The 15,705-nt window shown below is 40.7% G+C and overlaps 1 protein-coding gene across 3 annotated transcripts in view; it reads right to left on the reverse strand.

Annotated features, from left to right (window-relative positions):
• The window catches only part of kif5ab (kinesin family member 5A, b), a 362,881-nt gene that overhangs the window by 20,847 nt on the left and 326,329 nt on the right, over window positions 1-15,705 (reverse strand). For all 3 annotated transcript variants that reach the window (XM_062037662.1, XM_062037663.1, XM_062037664.1), the window contains one exon: window positions 12,584-12,633. In XM_062037662.1, the coding sequence (XP_061893646.1) occupies window positions 12,584-12,633 (50 nt within the window). The remainder of the gene's footprint in view (window positions 1-12,583; window positions 12,634-15,705) is intronic.

Below are 15,705 nucleotides of genomic sequence, written 5' to 3' on the forward strand. Positions count from 1 at the left end.
TGTAGTTGGCAGTTTTAGCTTTTCCAGTTTCACTTCAGTCTCCACAGCTGGATTCAAGAAGGTGTGGTGTCGTTAACATAACGGCGCCAATGCTATTATTCTGAATGACATGAAGTGACACATGGAGCCTTATCTGTCAGCTCCAGACACCTCCAGGCTACATTCACTTTGAAGGTACACTTTATTGCCAAAAGTATTTGGCCACCCATCCAAATGATGTGAATCAGGTGTCCTAATCACTTGGCCCGGCCACAAATGTATAAAATCAAGCACTTAGGCATGGAGACTGTTTCTACAAACATTTGTGAAAGAATGGGCCGCTCTCAGTGATTTCCAGCGTGGAACTGTCATAGGATCCAGTCGTGAAATGTCCTCGCTCCTAAATATTCCAAAGTCAACTGTCGGCTTTATTAAAAAAAAGTAAAGAGTTTGGGAACAACAGCAACTCGGCCACCAAGTGGTAGGCCACGTAAACTGACGGAGAGGGTTCAGCGAATGCTGAAGCGCATAGTGCAAAAACTTTCTGCAAAGTCAGTTGCTAAAGATATCCAAACTTCATCAATCTATCCATCCATTTTCTACCGCTTATTCGCTTCAGGGTCGCGGGGGGCGCTGGAGCCTATCTCAGCTACAATCGGGCGGAAGGCGGGGTACACCCTGGACAAGTCGCCACCTCATCGCATCCAAACTTCATATGACCTTCCAATTAGCCCACGTACAGTACGCAGAGAGCTTCATGAAATGGGTTTCCATGGCCCAGCTGCATCTAAGCCATACATCACCAAGTCCAATGCAAAGCGTGGGATGCAGTGGTGTAAAGCACGTCGCCACTGGACTCTAGAGCAGTGGAGACGCCTTCTCTGGTGTGATGAATCACGCTTTTCCATCTGGAAATCTGATGGACCAGTCTGGGTTTGGAAGTTGCCAGGAGAACGCTACATTTCGGACTGCATTGTGCCGAGTGTGAAATTTGGTGGAGGAGGAATTATGGTGTGGTGTTGTTTTTCAGGAGTTGGGCTTGGCCCATTAGTTCCAGTGAAAGGAACTTTGAATGCTCCAGGATACCAAAAAAATGTGGCCAATTCCATGCTCCCAACCTTGTGGGAACAGTTTGGAGCGGGCCCCTTCCTCTTCCAACATGACTGTGCACCAGTGCACAAAGCAAGGTCCATAAAGACATGGATGACAGAGTCTGGTGTGGATGCACTTGACTGGCCTGCACAGAGTCCTGACCTGAACCCGATAGAATACCTTTGGGATGAATTAGAATGGTGACTGAGAACCAGGCCTTCTCCACCAACATCAGTGTGTGACCTCACCAATGTGCTTTTGGAAGAATGGTGGAAAATTCCTATAAACACACTCCGCAACCTTGTGGACAGCCTTCCCAGAAGAGTTGAAGCTGTAATAGCTGCAAACGGTGGACCGACATCATATTGAACCCTATGGGTTAGGAATGGGATGGCACTTCAAGTTCGTATGTGAGTCAAGGCAGGTGGCCAAATACTTTTGGCAATATAGTGTATGATTCCCAATTCTGATTTTTTTTGTCCAAATCGTGACATGCACACACAATGCTACTTTAATTTGTGTCTAATGCATGGGGTCCACAAACATTTTGACTCGGGGGCCACTTTGGGTAAAAATAATTTGGCTATCAATTTGTGTGTGTGTATATATGAGAGACAAGTGGTAGAAAAAGGATGGATGGATGGAGACATATAGATATATATAAATACATATATTAGGGCTGTCAAATACATTTCAATAATTGCACACATTTTTATAATGGCCGATTAACGCACATGCATCCATTTTGACACTCAGGCAGTGCCGTTGCGGGGGAACTTGGCTGCAGTGCACTTGTTATTCATGAGCCACAAGCGAGCAGAAATGGACAAAAGACAGTCATCTACCTTATGGAAATATCAGGTTCAAAGTATGTGGGTTCTGAGCTTAGGATGTCGTTGCGGCTTTTGCAGCCTTTTGAGACTATTGTGATTAATGGCTATATTGGTAAATCCCACCTAACCTTATCCGTGTCCACACACACACAATGGTCGTTTAAGACCCTCTCCCCCCTCTGTCCGCCGGTGCAACGCGACCTAATACGCATGCGCGGAAAATACGCACGTCATATTCACCTCCAGTGTTGCTTTGTGTGCAAGTTCTTCAATTTAACTTATCGGAACAATATCCAGTGTTGTGGTATTTCAATTAACGGGAATCCAGTGTGCTGTGGGGCCCTATTGTAGTGAATCACACCTGAGACATCATAAATTAATCAAATCTCTATTAGACATGTAAACAATGTGATAAAGAACATTTTACATCAATCAAACTAGAGATTTAGATATCTGGTCAGGACACTCCTCACTCTTTTGCCTTCACCTTCATTGTCCATTCCTTTTTGGTGACTTTATATACTCTGGACCTAGACGTTGAGTCCGTGACATACATGGCGGACAATAACTGATACAGTCTGCTTTGCCAGTCCAAAAGCATTCGCCGTTTTCCGTAGTCTTCCCTCGACGGCCAGGTAATACAAAGAACAAGCTACCTTTTTTATCACATCCACGGGAGCCCGAATTCTCGTTGTCTCTCCTTCGACAAAAGAACAAAGTTTTTCGGTAAGTAGAAACACAGCTGACCTGGACATTGGAAAGTTCTCTTGCCGTCTGAGAAGTGTTGTATCCCGAATAGCTGCAATGGCTTTCTCTTACGGTATTCATGTGTGATTTCCACAAGTGTCTGTACATGTAGAAGAAGGAGAAACACGGGCATGTCTGGATGACTCACCTCCATATTTCCAGTGGTTAGCCCCGAGTTACGAAACCGCTTTATTACGAAGCTGGCTGTGGCGCGTTCTTTCTGACATCACTTCCTGTGAGGGGCGCAGTCTTTGTGGCGTCACTTCCTCTCCGAACTCACTTTTTAAACGATCAATGAGTCCATACAAAGCTAAGAGCCGGAGATTCAAGAAATACACGGTGAACTTACCCGTGTAAAAAATTGTCCGAGGAGGGGAACCTTAAACGCTGGTTTAGTGTGGCTGAAACGGGGCTTAGGCTAAATAATTATTCGTTTAGGTGTTATCCGGCTTAGTGTAGACACCTTTGACAAAGATATAATGCTCTATGGTCAGTGACTAACAAAAAATAATGACTAACAATAGCGACTGGCTCGTACATGCACATGCATCCTCTGCTGGTGTCATTTCTAATACAAAGTAGTGTATAGTTAGAATGTATATCTGTCAGTAGACCTGCTATGGAAGAGCTAAAAACTAAACATGGCTGGCGGGGAAAATAGGCAGTCTAAGTGGAGCCAAATATTGAAGACCGCCCACAAGATGGCACATCCTGAAGAGACGGTCAGAGAGTTATGTAAAACATCATTTAAGCTACATTTTGACCAAAGAACCAACATGACATGTTCTGTTTTAAATGTCGAAAACAAATTATAATATGACCTATTTAAATTCATATTCTCTGATTATAAAGGAGTAATTCACTTCATAAAAATGTTGTTATCAAACTTCTCGGTTTCATTTGTTTGCTTTGACAAAATAAAATAAAAAACATTTGGAGTCTTTTTGCATTTGAATGTTAAATACGTGCACTCTCTTCCATGAAAATGGACTTTGTATGATCGCCGTGTGACACATATTCATGTTCCTTTTGTCCTTGCTTTTTGCATCTTTGCTTAGGATCCTATGTCTCCTTTAGGTTAGTGAATTATATTCTATATTTTATATAGCGCCTTTCTCTAGTGACTCAAAGCGCTTTTACATAGTGAAACCCAATATCTAAATGACATTTAAACCAGTGTGGGTGGCACTGGGAGCAGGTGGGTAAAGTGTCTTGCCCAAGGACACTTTACGGCAGTGACTAGGATGGCGGAAGCGGGGATCGAACCTGGAACCCTCAAGTTGCTGGCACGGCCACTCTACCAACCGAGCTATACCGCTCGGGTTATTGTTGATGTCCTTCATTTTATCTCCGGAGATGCAGACACTCCCTGAGCTTGACTAAGCTACTGGAGGTGCAGCAGGTGATTCCAATCAGCAACCTTTTAATCACCTCAGCTTCAGCAGGAGAGAATTATGGTCTGTTTGCCGGAGATTCATTGCCGCAACGTCCTCGCCTCCTTCTTTCAGCTTCTTCCTGCTGTTTCAGTAGCCTCTTAGGCTCCCCTGCAAATTAGTCTCTAATTTGCGTTCTTCTTTATTTTTCGATATATTATATTTCTTTTTTTTTTTTTTTTGCACAGTAGCTTTTTTTTTTGGACAGTGTAATAAATACACTTTTCGGTTCACGCTTGCCTTGTCTCTGCATCCTGGGATCCATTAACTTTCCTGTGAACTTTTGTGTGAATGCTCCAAATTGCATCTATTTATTGTTATTATTCAACTTCAACTTATTATTCTTCTTCTCCAGATTTTGGCGCACTTTACCTTCCACATTTTGCACCCGATTCAAACCGTTCCAACTTCAAACCGGTCAGCCTATTCGGCAATCGCGGGCTTTCCCTTGACAAATTCCAAAAATTCCCATTTATCCCATTCAAAATGAATTGGCCAGTTTTCAAACTTCCACCATTGGCACATTTTTTCAACCGATTCAAACCATTTCACCTTCAACACATTCCACCATCCTGGACATTCAAACTACCCTTTTTCCAAGTTCAAAAAAATTCCAGGATTTTCCAGTATTCCTGCTATTCCAAAACCCTATTTCCACCCTTTTTTTCTGGCAACTACTCCTTCCACATTTTTCAACCCACTTCAACCGTTCTACCGTCAAAACATTCCTCTTAATCTGGAAAAAAAACAAAGTTGTTTTTTGAACTGGAAAAATTCCCGGTTTTCCCGAACTTCCAGGAATTTTGTAATACCATTTCTCAATTGAACATGTTACTACTTCACCATTTCTCAATCGATTTCAAAAACTGCAACACCAACTATTTCAACTCATTCAGAACATTCAAATTGTTTACCATTTTCAAAAAAATTCCCGCTTTTTCCGAAATTCCCAATTTTTTCTGAAATTCCCATTGAAATGGATGGGACATTCTTCAAAGTTCCACAACTTCCACATTTTTCATCTGATTCAAACTGTTCCAACTTCAAAATGTTCAGCCTGTTTGGGAATTGTGTGCTTTACTTTAACAATTCTAAAAATAATTCCAAGATTTCCCATAATTCCTTTTTTTTTTTTTTTTGCATTTTCCCCATTCAATATTAATGAATGGGGAATGAAAAAGGAGGATTACCTCCAAATTCTTCAGGACAACCTAAAATCATCAGCCCGGAAGTTGAGTCTTGGGCGCAGTTGGGTGTTCCAACAGGACAATGACCCCAAACACACGTCAAAAGTGGTAAAGGAATGGCTAAATCAGGCTAGAATTAAGGTTTTAGAATGGCCTTCCCAAATTGTGTTGACAATGCTGAAGAAACAAGTCCAAGTCCGAAAACCAACACATTTAGCTGAACTGCACCAATTTTGTTAAGAGGAGTGGTCAAAAATTCAAGCAGAAGCTTGTAGATGGCTACCAAAAGTGCCTTATTGCAGTGAAACTTGCCAAGGGACATGTAAGCAAATATTAACATTGCTGTATGTATACTTTTGACCCAGCAGATTTGCTCACATTTTCACTATAACCATAATAAATTCGTAAAAGAACCAAACTTCATGAATGTTTTTTGTGACCAATCACTCTATCACAAAAAAATAAGAGTTGTAGAAAGTATTGTAAACTCAAGACAGCCATGACATTATGTTCTTTACAAGTGTAACTTTTGATCGCGACTGTATGTGCTTAGAATAGGCCGTGCAACTAATTATATCCTCTAAGTTCCAGTTGAAACTGGGTCCATGTTCAAGTATAGGCACATTGACTCTTGTCGCCCACATTCTTGCCAGTGTTGACGTGGCTTCTTTGCCGAGGTCTGAAGGACAACACCAGATATGAAGTCGTAGTCCAGCAAGGAGAAGGCAGAGGAAGATTCCAAGCCTGGAAGCAGACACCTCATTGTATGTTCCTACATTGTGATGTATATTGTAAGAGCGCGAGGAGAAGGGCGCGTCCGGATGGCCCTGTGTAAGTCGTCGTGTTGAATGCTAATAGGGACAGAGCGTGCTCAGACAAATTGTATTACAATTGTATCCAATAGGGAATAAATACTTTTGATTTTAACTTTAGGCTTTGTGTCCTCTTTAATTATCTTCTGGCTCCAGATTATACGAATACGTCGACATTTTGTACTAAGTTTTTTATTTGTTTTATTGCCGATATCTGATAGTCCGATATTGTCCAACTGTTAATTACCGATTCCGATATCAACCGATATATATACAGTCGTGGAATTAACACATTATTATGCCTAATTTTGTTGTGATGCCCCGCTGGATGCATTAAACAATGTAACTTTACCATGAATTGATTAACGTGGACCCCGACTTAAACACGTTGTAAAACGTATTGGGGTGTTACCATTTAGTGGTCAATTGAACGGAATATGTACTGTACTGTGCAATCTACTAATACAAGTTTCAATCAATCAATCAAAAACAAGGTTTTCCAAAATAAGAGAACAACTTCAACTCCAGTTATGGAAAAAAGTGCCAACATGGCACTGCCATTTTTATTATTGAAGTCACAAAGTGCATAATTTTTTTTAACATGCCTCAAAACAGCAGCTTGGAATTTGGGACATGTTCTCCCTGAGATAATCCTGATACCCACTACAACTATAGGAAATACTATACTTTGACTTTCACAAAGTGCATTATTTTTTATTTTTTTTAAACATGCCTCAAAACAACAGCTACAAAAACAATGAAGGCACACAGCTTCAGTCCAGAGTATACTAGAGCATACTTGCCAACATTGAGACCTCCGAATTCGGGATATGGGGGGGCGGGAGCGGTGGGGTTGAGGTGGGCGGGGTTGGGGTTGGGGGGGCGGGTTTGGTGGTAGCAGGGGTGTATATTGTAGTGTCCCGGAAGAGTTAGTGCAGCAAGGGGCTCTGGGTATTTGTTCTGTTGTGTTACGTTGCGGATGTTCTCCCGAAATGTGTTTGTCATTCCTGTTTGGTGTGGGTTCACAGTGTGGCGCATATTTGTTTATACGGTCACCCTCAGTGTGACCTGTATGGCTGTTGATCAAGTTTGCTTTGCATTTACTTATGTGTGTGTAAAAGCCGCATATAAAATGTGACTGAGCCGGCACGCTGTTTGTATGGAGGAAAAGCGGACGCGACGGCAGGTTGTAGAGGACGCTAAAGGCAGCGCCTTTAAGGCACACCCCCAATAATGTCGTCCGGGTGGAAATCGGGAGAATGGTTGCCCCGGGAGATTTTCCGGAGGGGCACTGAAATTCGGGAGTCTCGCGGGAAAATCGTGAGGTTGAAACCGATACCGATAATTTCAGATATTACATTTTAAAGCATTTATCTCTACTAAAAACAATATGACAGACCGCCTTAAAAAAACGGAATGGAATTTTTATTTTTTTTACTGAATGAGACACCCAGAATGTACATGAAAATAAAGAATGTGAGATGTACAATATTAACTATGAACGATAAAACACTGAATATTGACAACATATGAACGTCACACCCCCTCTCCATCCACATATTTTACAATCAAGCGAAACACAACAAAAATGCAACAAACACAGCCAAATATGAACACGAAGTAGGGCTGGGCGATATATCGAATACACTCGATATATTGTGGGTTTGTCTCTGTGCGATGTAGAAAATGACTATATCGTGAGTATTCGAGTATACGTTCTCACGCAGTTGCTTTTAGCTGCGGGCATTACACTACATGCAGGCTTTTCTCACTCTTTGTTGTCTCTCCTTCTCACATAGAGATAAAACAAGCGCACCTTCTTACATACGTCACATACTGTCGCGCGTGCAACGTCATACGCCCTCGCCGAGCAGAGAGGTAGCGGCATGGGTAAAGTTAGCTGTGGCAGGTGGTGCAAGCGGAGCGATGCGAGTGGTAATGCGAGAGAGAGAGAAGGTGCGAATCTGGTAACAAATGGAGGGAGAAGAATTCATTCCCAAGAAAAACAGCACGTGGTCCATCGTCTGGCGGTTGTTTGGCTTCAAGCGGAAAGATGTCGAACAGACAACCGTAATATGTAAAGTATGCGGCAAAAGCTTTGCTAAAAAAAGTAGCAGCACTACTAATTTGTAGCATCATTTGAAAAGTCACCGACTAGAGAACGAAGAGTGCTTGAAACTCCTCATGTCAACATCTCCGGCCGGTGCCACACCAACAAAATGCCAAAGCAACCAGCACTGACCCAATTGAGCCTGGCGTCTTCCATTTCCACATCAACACCGTATGAAAAAAATAGTCAACAACAGAAGGCGATAACGTCCGCAGTAAACTACCACATAGTGAAGGACATACACTATTTGATTTCCTATTATGCAGCTCATTTTTATTTGACAGTTATTGAAATATCTTGTGTGACATCATGCACAAAAGTGCACTTAATTTGTTTTAAAACATGGTAGTGGCGTTCTGTACAAAAGGTGCACTTTAATTTAGTGTTGTTTTGATTTGTCATCTTAGTGACATCATGCACAAAAGTGCACTAATAGCTTGTTTTAAAATGTCTCTGACAATCTTGCACTTTCTGTTTTGAAATGACATGAATGTTTGTGCCACTGCTTAATAACTGTTTAATAAATACACTTTTGGTAAATTGACTTAGTTGTGATTTCCCTCTCTGCATGAAAGTTTAAAGGCCTACTGAAACCCACTAATACCGACCACGCAGTCTGATAGTTTATATATGAATGATGAAATCTTAACATTGCAACACATGCCAATACGGCCGTGTTAACTTATAAAGTGACATTTTAAATCTCCCGGGAAATATCCGGCTGAAAGGTTGCGGTATGATGACGTATGCGCGTGACGAAGTCAGTTTAACGGAAGTTATGGTACCCCGTAGAATCCTATACAAAAAGCTCTGTTTTCATTTCATAATCCCACAGTATTCTGGACATCTTTTGCAATTTGTTTAATGAACAATGAAGGCTGCAAAGAAGACAGTTGTAGGTGGGATCGGTGTATTAGCAGCGGACTACAGCAACACAACCAGGAGGACTTTGTTGGACAGCAGACGCGCTAGCCGCCGACCTCACCTTGACTTCCTACGTCTCCGGGCCGCCAAACGCATTGGGTGAAGTCCTTCGTCCTTCCGCCGATCGCTGGAACGCAGGTGAGCACGGGTGTTGATGAGCAGATGAGGGCTGGCTGGCGTAGGTGGAGAGCTAATATTTTTAGCATAGCTCTGTGTGGTCCGGTTGCTAAGTTAGCTTCAATGGCGTCGTTAGCACAGGATTGTTAACCTTCGCCAGCCTGGAAAGCATTAACCGTGTATTTACATGTCCACGGTTTAATAGTATTGTTGATTTTCTATCCATCCTTCCAGTCAGGGGTTTTTTTGTTTTTTTTCTATATGCAGTTAAAGCACGATGCTATCACGTTAGCTCGTAGCTAAAGCATTTCGCCGATGTATTGTCGTGGAGATAAAAGGCACTGAATGTCCATTTCGCGTTCTCGACTCTCATTTTCAAGAGGATATAGTATCCGAGGTGGTTTAAAATACAAATCCGTGATCCACAATAGAAAAAGGAGAAAGTGTGGAATCCAATGAGCCAGCTTGTACCTAAGTTACAGTCGGAGCGAAAAAAATATGTATTTCACTGCATTCTAGTCCGTCACTCTAACGTTCCTCGTCCACGAATCTTTCATCCTCGCTCAAATTAATGGGGTAATCGTCCGAATCGCTCTAGCTGCGTTGAAAACAATAGGAAAATATGAGGGAGTGAACAACTGACAACGTCACGCTACCTCCGGGAGGGGCAAGGTTTTTTTTTATCAGAGACCAAAAGTTGCGAACTTTATCGACGTTGTTCTATACTAAATCCTTTCGGCAAAAATATGGCAATATCGCAAAATGATCAAGTATGACACAGAATGGATCTGCTATCCCCGTTTAAATAAAAAAAAATCATTTCAGTAGGCCTTTAAAATGAGCATATATTAATGCAGTATGAAGAAGAATGTTTTAATGTAGACACATAGAATCATCATACTGCTGTGATTATATGCATCAAGTGTTCATTCAAGGCTAAGGCAAAATATGGAGATATATATCGTGTATCGTGACATGGCCTAAAAATGTCGAGATAATAATAAAAGGCCATATCGCCCGGGCCTAACACGATGGGTAAAACAAAACCCACCTACAATGTGATATATCACAAAGCTTTAGAACTTTGTTGTAAAAATCTCCTTCCGCGTCTGTCTCTGACACCCGCATTTCAGGCTCTGGAAACACTCTGTGGAAACGCTCCCACCCACACTGCTTGGTGCCTCGTCTGAGCTGCTGTGACTTAGATTACCATAGTAACTAATTAGAGGACCATAATAACTAATTAGATGACCATAGTAACTAATTAGATTAACATAGTAACTAAGGATGTCCGATAATATCGGACTGCCGATATTATCGGCCGATAAATGCTTTGAAAAAATGTAATATCGGAAATTATCGGTATCGGTTTAAAAATTATCGGTTTCAAAAAGCAAAATGTATGACTTTTTAAAACGCCGCTGTGTACACGGGCGTAGGGAGAAGTACAGAGCGCCAATAAACCTTAAAGGCACCCTTTGCGTGCCGGTCCAATCACATAATATCTACGGCCTTTCACACACACAAGTGAATGCAATGCATACTTGGTCAACAGCCATACAGGTCACACTGAGGGTGGATGTATAAACAACTTTAACACTGTTACAAATATGCGCCACACTGTGAACCCACACCAAACAAGAATGACAAACACATTTCGGGAGAACAGAACAAATACCCAGAACCCCTTGCAGCACGCTACAATATACACCCCCCGCTGCCCCCCCCCCCCCCCCAAACCCCGCCCACCTCAACCTCCTCATGCTCTCTCAGTGAGAGCATGTCCCAAATTCCAAGCTGCTGTTTTGGGGCATGTTAAAAAAAAAAAAGCACTTTGTGACTTCAAAAATAAATATGGCAGTGCCATGTTGGCATTTTTTTCCATAACTTGAGTTGATTTATTTTGGAAAACCTTGATGCATTGTTTAATGCATCCAGCGGGGCATCACAACAAAATTAGGCATAATAATGTGTTAATTCCACGACTGTTTATATCGGTATCGGTTGATATCGGAAATCGGTAATAAGGAGTTGGACAATATCTGAATATCGGATATCGGCAAAAAAGCCATTATCGGACATCTCTAATAGTAACTAGTATATCAGGCAAAAGTGCAGATTCCAACCATTGAAATACTTTGTATAGTTCAAGACTTAAGGTCATTAGAAAACATCAGTGCACATCATCATGGCAGCTACACTTTCCATCTTAAAGATCTAAAACAAATATTTGTGAATGTCCGGCGGGCCAGATTGCAAAGCTTAACGGGCTGCATGTGGGCCCCGGGGCCTTAATTTGCCCAGGTCTGGTCTAGAGTGTACAAACTAGAAATTCATAGTGTAAAAGTGAAGTGAAGTGAATTATATTTATATAGCGCTTTTCTCTCGTGACTCAAAGCGCTTTAACATAGTGAAACCCAATATCTAAGTTAGATTTAAACCAGTGTGGGTGGCACTGGGTACAGGTGGGTAAAGTGTCTTGCCCAAGGACACAACGGCAGTGACTAGGATGGCGGAAGCAGGGATCGAACCTGGAACCCTCAAGTTGCTGGCACGGCCACTCTACCAACCGAGCTATACCGCCCCCTGTCTCTGCAAACAATATCCTCTTCAGCTTCTATACAGACAGGTAAGAAGGAGAAGCAGCATGGTATCCAGATGCCTTGAGTTAGGTTTGTGTGCATATAATAAAAATGTAAAAAAATAAATAAAAAATACATAAAATGCATTTGTAACCAATGTTCGAAAAAGAGACGGTATAGTACCGAAAATGGTTCATTAGTATTGTGGTATACCGTACAACCCTAGCTCCATATTAAATTTATGACCACATACGAAAGAGGCGTGGGTCGCATTTGAAAAAAAATCCTAATAAATCCTAATACAAATCTGATACAGGTCACATGTGAGCAAAAACAATCAACAGTGCAGTGAACATACTGTGGCTTTAGAGATACTCGTATCACATACGGTAGGTAAGCTTGTATTTTTGCCTGTGACAATCCTGTGTGTGACTGGACCGTTAAGGAGTGGGACTATCTAGGCCTAGCTGCAGTGTGCTCAAACAACCAGCAGGTAGCATCTGTGAACAGATAATACTGGATCATCTCTTTCTCTATCGTACTTATCTGGTCGGTTATGCACTCTTGACACCTTTTTTACACACACTTTAAGTGAAGGATGAGGCGAGAATCACTTTATGTCATGCATGCAGTGATGAAGAGGTGGCATACGTGCATTGTTTTAAAACACATCATTCATTGCTATAAAGGCAATAATAAAATAGAGGAAGCCAGCTCATGAAGAGGATTTTCCTGTGCGAGAATGAGATAATGATGCATGAGCTCACCATTTTCTGAATCGAGCGTCTCCGCAGTGTCCGTTTGGCTTGCGGGAGGCCTACAAACAGCAGGAAGTACAACAAACAATAAAAAAAAAACATATTTCAATGTAATTACATCACCACAGGAACACACACACACACACACACACACACACTTGTATTTGTTACCTTCTTGAGACCTCCGAATAATGCCTACCTCTTTAGGACCACCCTTTCTAGATATATAAAGATTTGTATTAACAACATTAATAATATATACATACTATGCACATACAAAAGCTTGTTGTGAAAAATGAGTTGAAATTTCACAAGAAAAAGGTGACAATTTCACAAGAAAAACTTTTGGCAGTATGTTCAAGAAAAACTGAACATTTGTGCAATAGTATGATAAAAGTTGAAATTTTACTCAATAACAGTCACAGTTGTACAAGAAGGCAAGGCAAGGCAAGGCAAGGCAAGGCAACTTTATTTGTATAGCGCTTTTCATACACAAGGCAGACTCAAAGTGCTTCACAGACAACAAAGTGAAATGAAAGAAAATAAAAGCAAAATTAAAATGCAGACAATAAAAATAAAAACAGTGCAGACGTTAAAAGTTAAAAGATTAAAAGATTTAGCTGAAAGCTAAGGTGAACATAAAAGTCTTCAGTCTAGTTTTAAAAGTAGTGAGAGTTGGGGAGAGTCTGACATCTTCAGGAAGTTTATTCCAGCTATGTGTTGCATAGTGACTGAATGATGATCTCCCTTGATTTGAGTTTACTCTTGGAACCGCTAACAGATTGGTCTCAGAAGATCTTAGTGATCTAGAGGGCGTATATAGTGGGAGCATATCAGTGATATACTTGGGCCCTAGACCATGTAGTGATTTATATGTGAGCAGGAGGATTTTGAAATCTATTCTCTGATGTACAGGGAGCCAATGTAAGGATTTAAGAATTGGTGTAATGTGCTCACATTTTTTGGTCTTTGTTAGAACTCTAGCAGCAGCGTTCTGAACAAGCTGTAGCTGCCTGACAGTTTTTTTGGGAAGACCTGCAAGGAGACCATTACAATAGTCTAGCCTACTGGTAATAAAGGCATGTACAAGTTTTTCTAAGTCTTGAGCTGACATGAGCCCTCTAAGTCTTTTTACATTTTTGAGGTGATAGTAGGCCGATTTTGTTACTGATTTGATGTGACTGTCGAAATGTAAATCAGAATCTAAAATAACCCCAAGATTTCTGGCTTTATTTGAGGTTTTCAGGGACAGTGATTGAAGGTGTTGGATGACTTTAAACCTTTCTTTTTTAGCACCAAAAACAATTATCTCAGTTTTATCTTCATTTAGTTGTAGGAAATTTTGGCACATCCAGTGTTTGACTTGCTCAATGCACTGGCACAGAAGATCTATGGGGCGATAGTCATTTGGTGATAGCGCTACATAGATTTGGGTGTCATCGGCATAGCAATGATGGTCAATGTTATTATTTTGCATGATTTGTCCTAGTGGGAGCATATAGATGTTAAATAAAGTCGGCCCCAAGATTGAACCTTGGGGGACTCCACACGTTACGTTGGTTGGTTCTGATACAAAGTCACCAATGGAAACAAAATAGTTCCTATCTTGTAGATATGACTTGAACCAGCTTAAAACTGTGCCTGAGATCCCCACCCAGTTTTCCAACCTGTCCAAAAGTATTGAGTGGTCGACAGTGTCAAATGCAGCACTGAGGTCCAAAAGCATTAATACTGAAGTTTTGCCAGAGTCTGTGTTTGGACGGATGTCATTTATAACTTTAAGAAGGGCCGTCTCTGTGCTATGAAGAGGTCGAAATCCTGACTGGAAGTTGTTGTGGCAGCCAGTAGAAGCCAAGAAGTGATTTAGTTGTTGGAGGACAACTTTCTCAATTATTTTACTTATGAATGGTAGATTTGAAATTGGTCTGTAGTTGTTGATAACAGAGGCATCTAGGCTCTGCTTTTTTAGAAGAGGTTTAATGACTGCAGTTTTGAAAGCCTTCGGGAAATTGCCCGATTTAATAGAATTATTAACTATTTGCAAGATGTCTGTTGATAGGCAGTCAAAAACATTCTTAAAGAAGTTGGTAGGTAAAACATCAAGGCAGCAGGTGGATGACTTTAGAGCTGTCACCGTTTCCACTAGAGTTTTAGAGTCTATGGCATTAAAGCTTGCCATCATTGCTGTGTTACTTTTGCCTAAATGGGGTGGTGATCCAACTTTTTTACTTGAGATATTGATGGTGCGTCTGATGCCTTCAATTTTATCAGTATAAAAGAATGCAAAGTCATTGCATTTCTGCGTGGAATGGAGTTCGGCTGGTATTTGTGTTGGGGGTTTAGTCAGTCTGTCAACGATTGTGAATAGCTTAAAATGTTGGCAATTTTATGAAGACTCGTAATTTTACTCGACAAAAGTCACAATTTTATAAGAAAACGTAAAAATTTGGGCAATATTAAAATAATGATCGGAATTTTACTCAAAAAATTTCACTATTTTACAAGAACAACCAAAAAATTGGCAATATTGTGATGAAAGTCAGACTTTTTTATATGACAAATGTCGCCATTTTGCCTTAAAAAGTAATAATTGTACAATAAAAAGTAATAATTTTATGAGAAAATATTACAGGAACAGAAATAATATATTAAATTGTTCCCAATTTTATACGAAAAAAGTCGACACATTGTGAGAAAAAGACTGCTTTTAGTTAATTTATTTTTATTTTTTGTTTATAATGGGTTTTTAATCTTCATTAATTACTTCAAGTTATTACAGTATGTCTCAATTTACATACTGTATTTATTTTATTTATTTTTTATTAATTTTGGCCAAAGGAGGCACATTTCAATTTCTTACACACACTTGTTATTACATATGTTGGCCAGAAGGGAGCACTTCAAATTTTTACACTCACTTGTTATTTCATATGTTCACCAGAGGGGGAGCACTTTTAAAACAGACACACAGTCAATTTGAACAATCCCTCCTTTTTGGGACCACCCTAATTTTGATAGATTTCACCACCAGGGGTGCAAATGAGGTCATAAAGGTACATTTTTTGTTATCTGTAATGTGCTTAAGGCCGATGACAAACGAGTCACAGACCACAGCTGGCCCCTGTAAAAGC

This window comes from Entelurus aequoreus, linkage group LG26, assembly GCF_033978785.1.
Source record: "Entelurus aequoreus isolate RoL-2023_Sb linkage group LG26, RoL_Eaeq_v1.1, whole genome shotgun sequence".
NCBI classification, from domain to species: Eukaryota; Metazoa; Chordata; class Actinopteri; order Syngnathiformes; family Syngnathidae; genus Entelurus; species Entelurus aequoreus.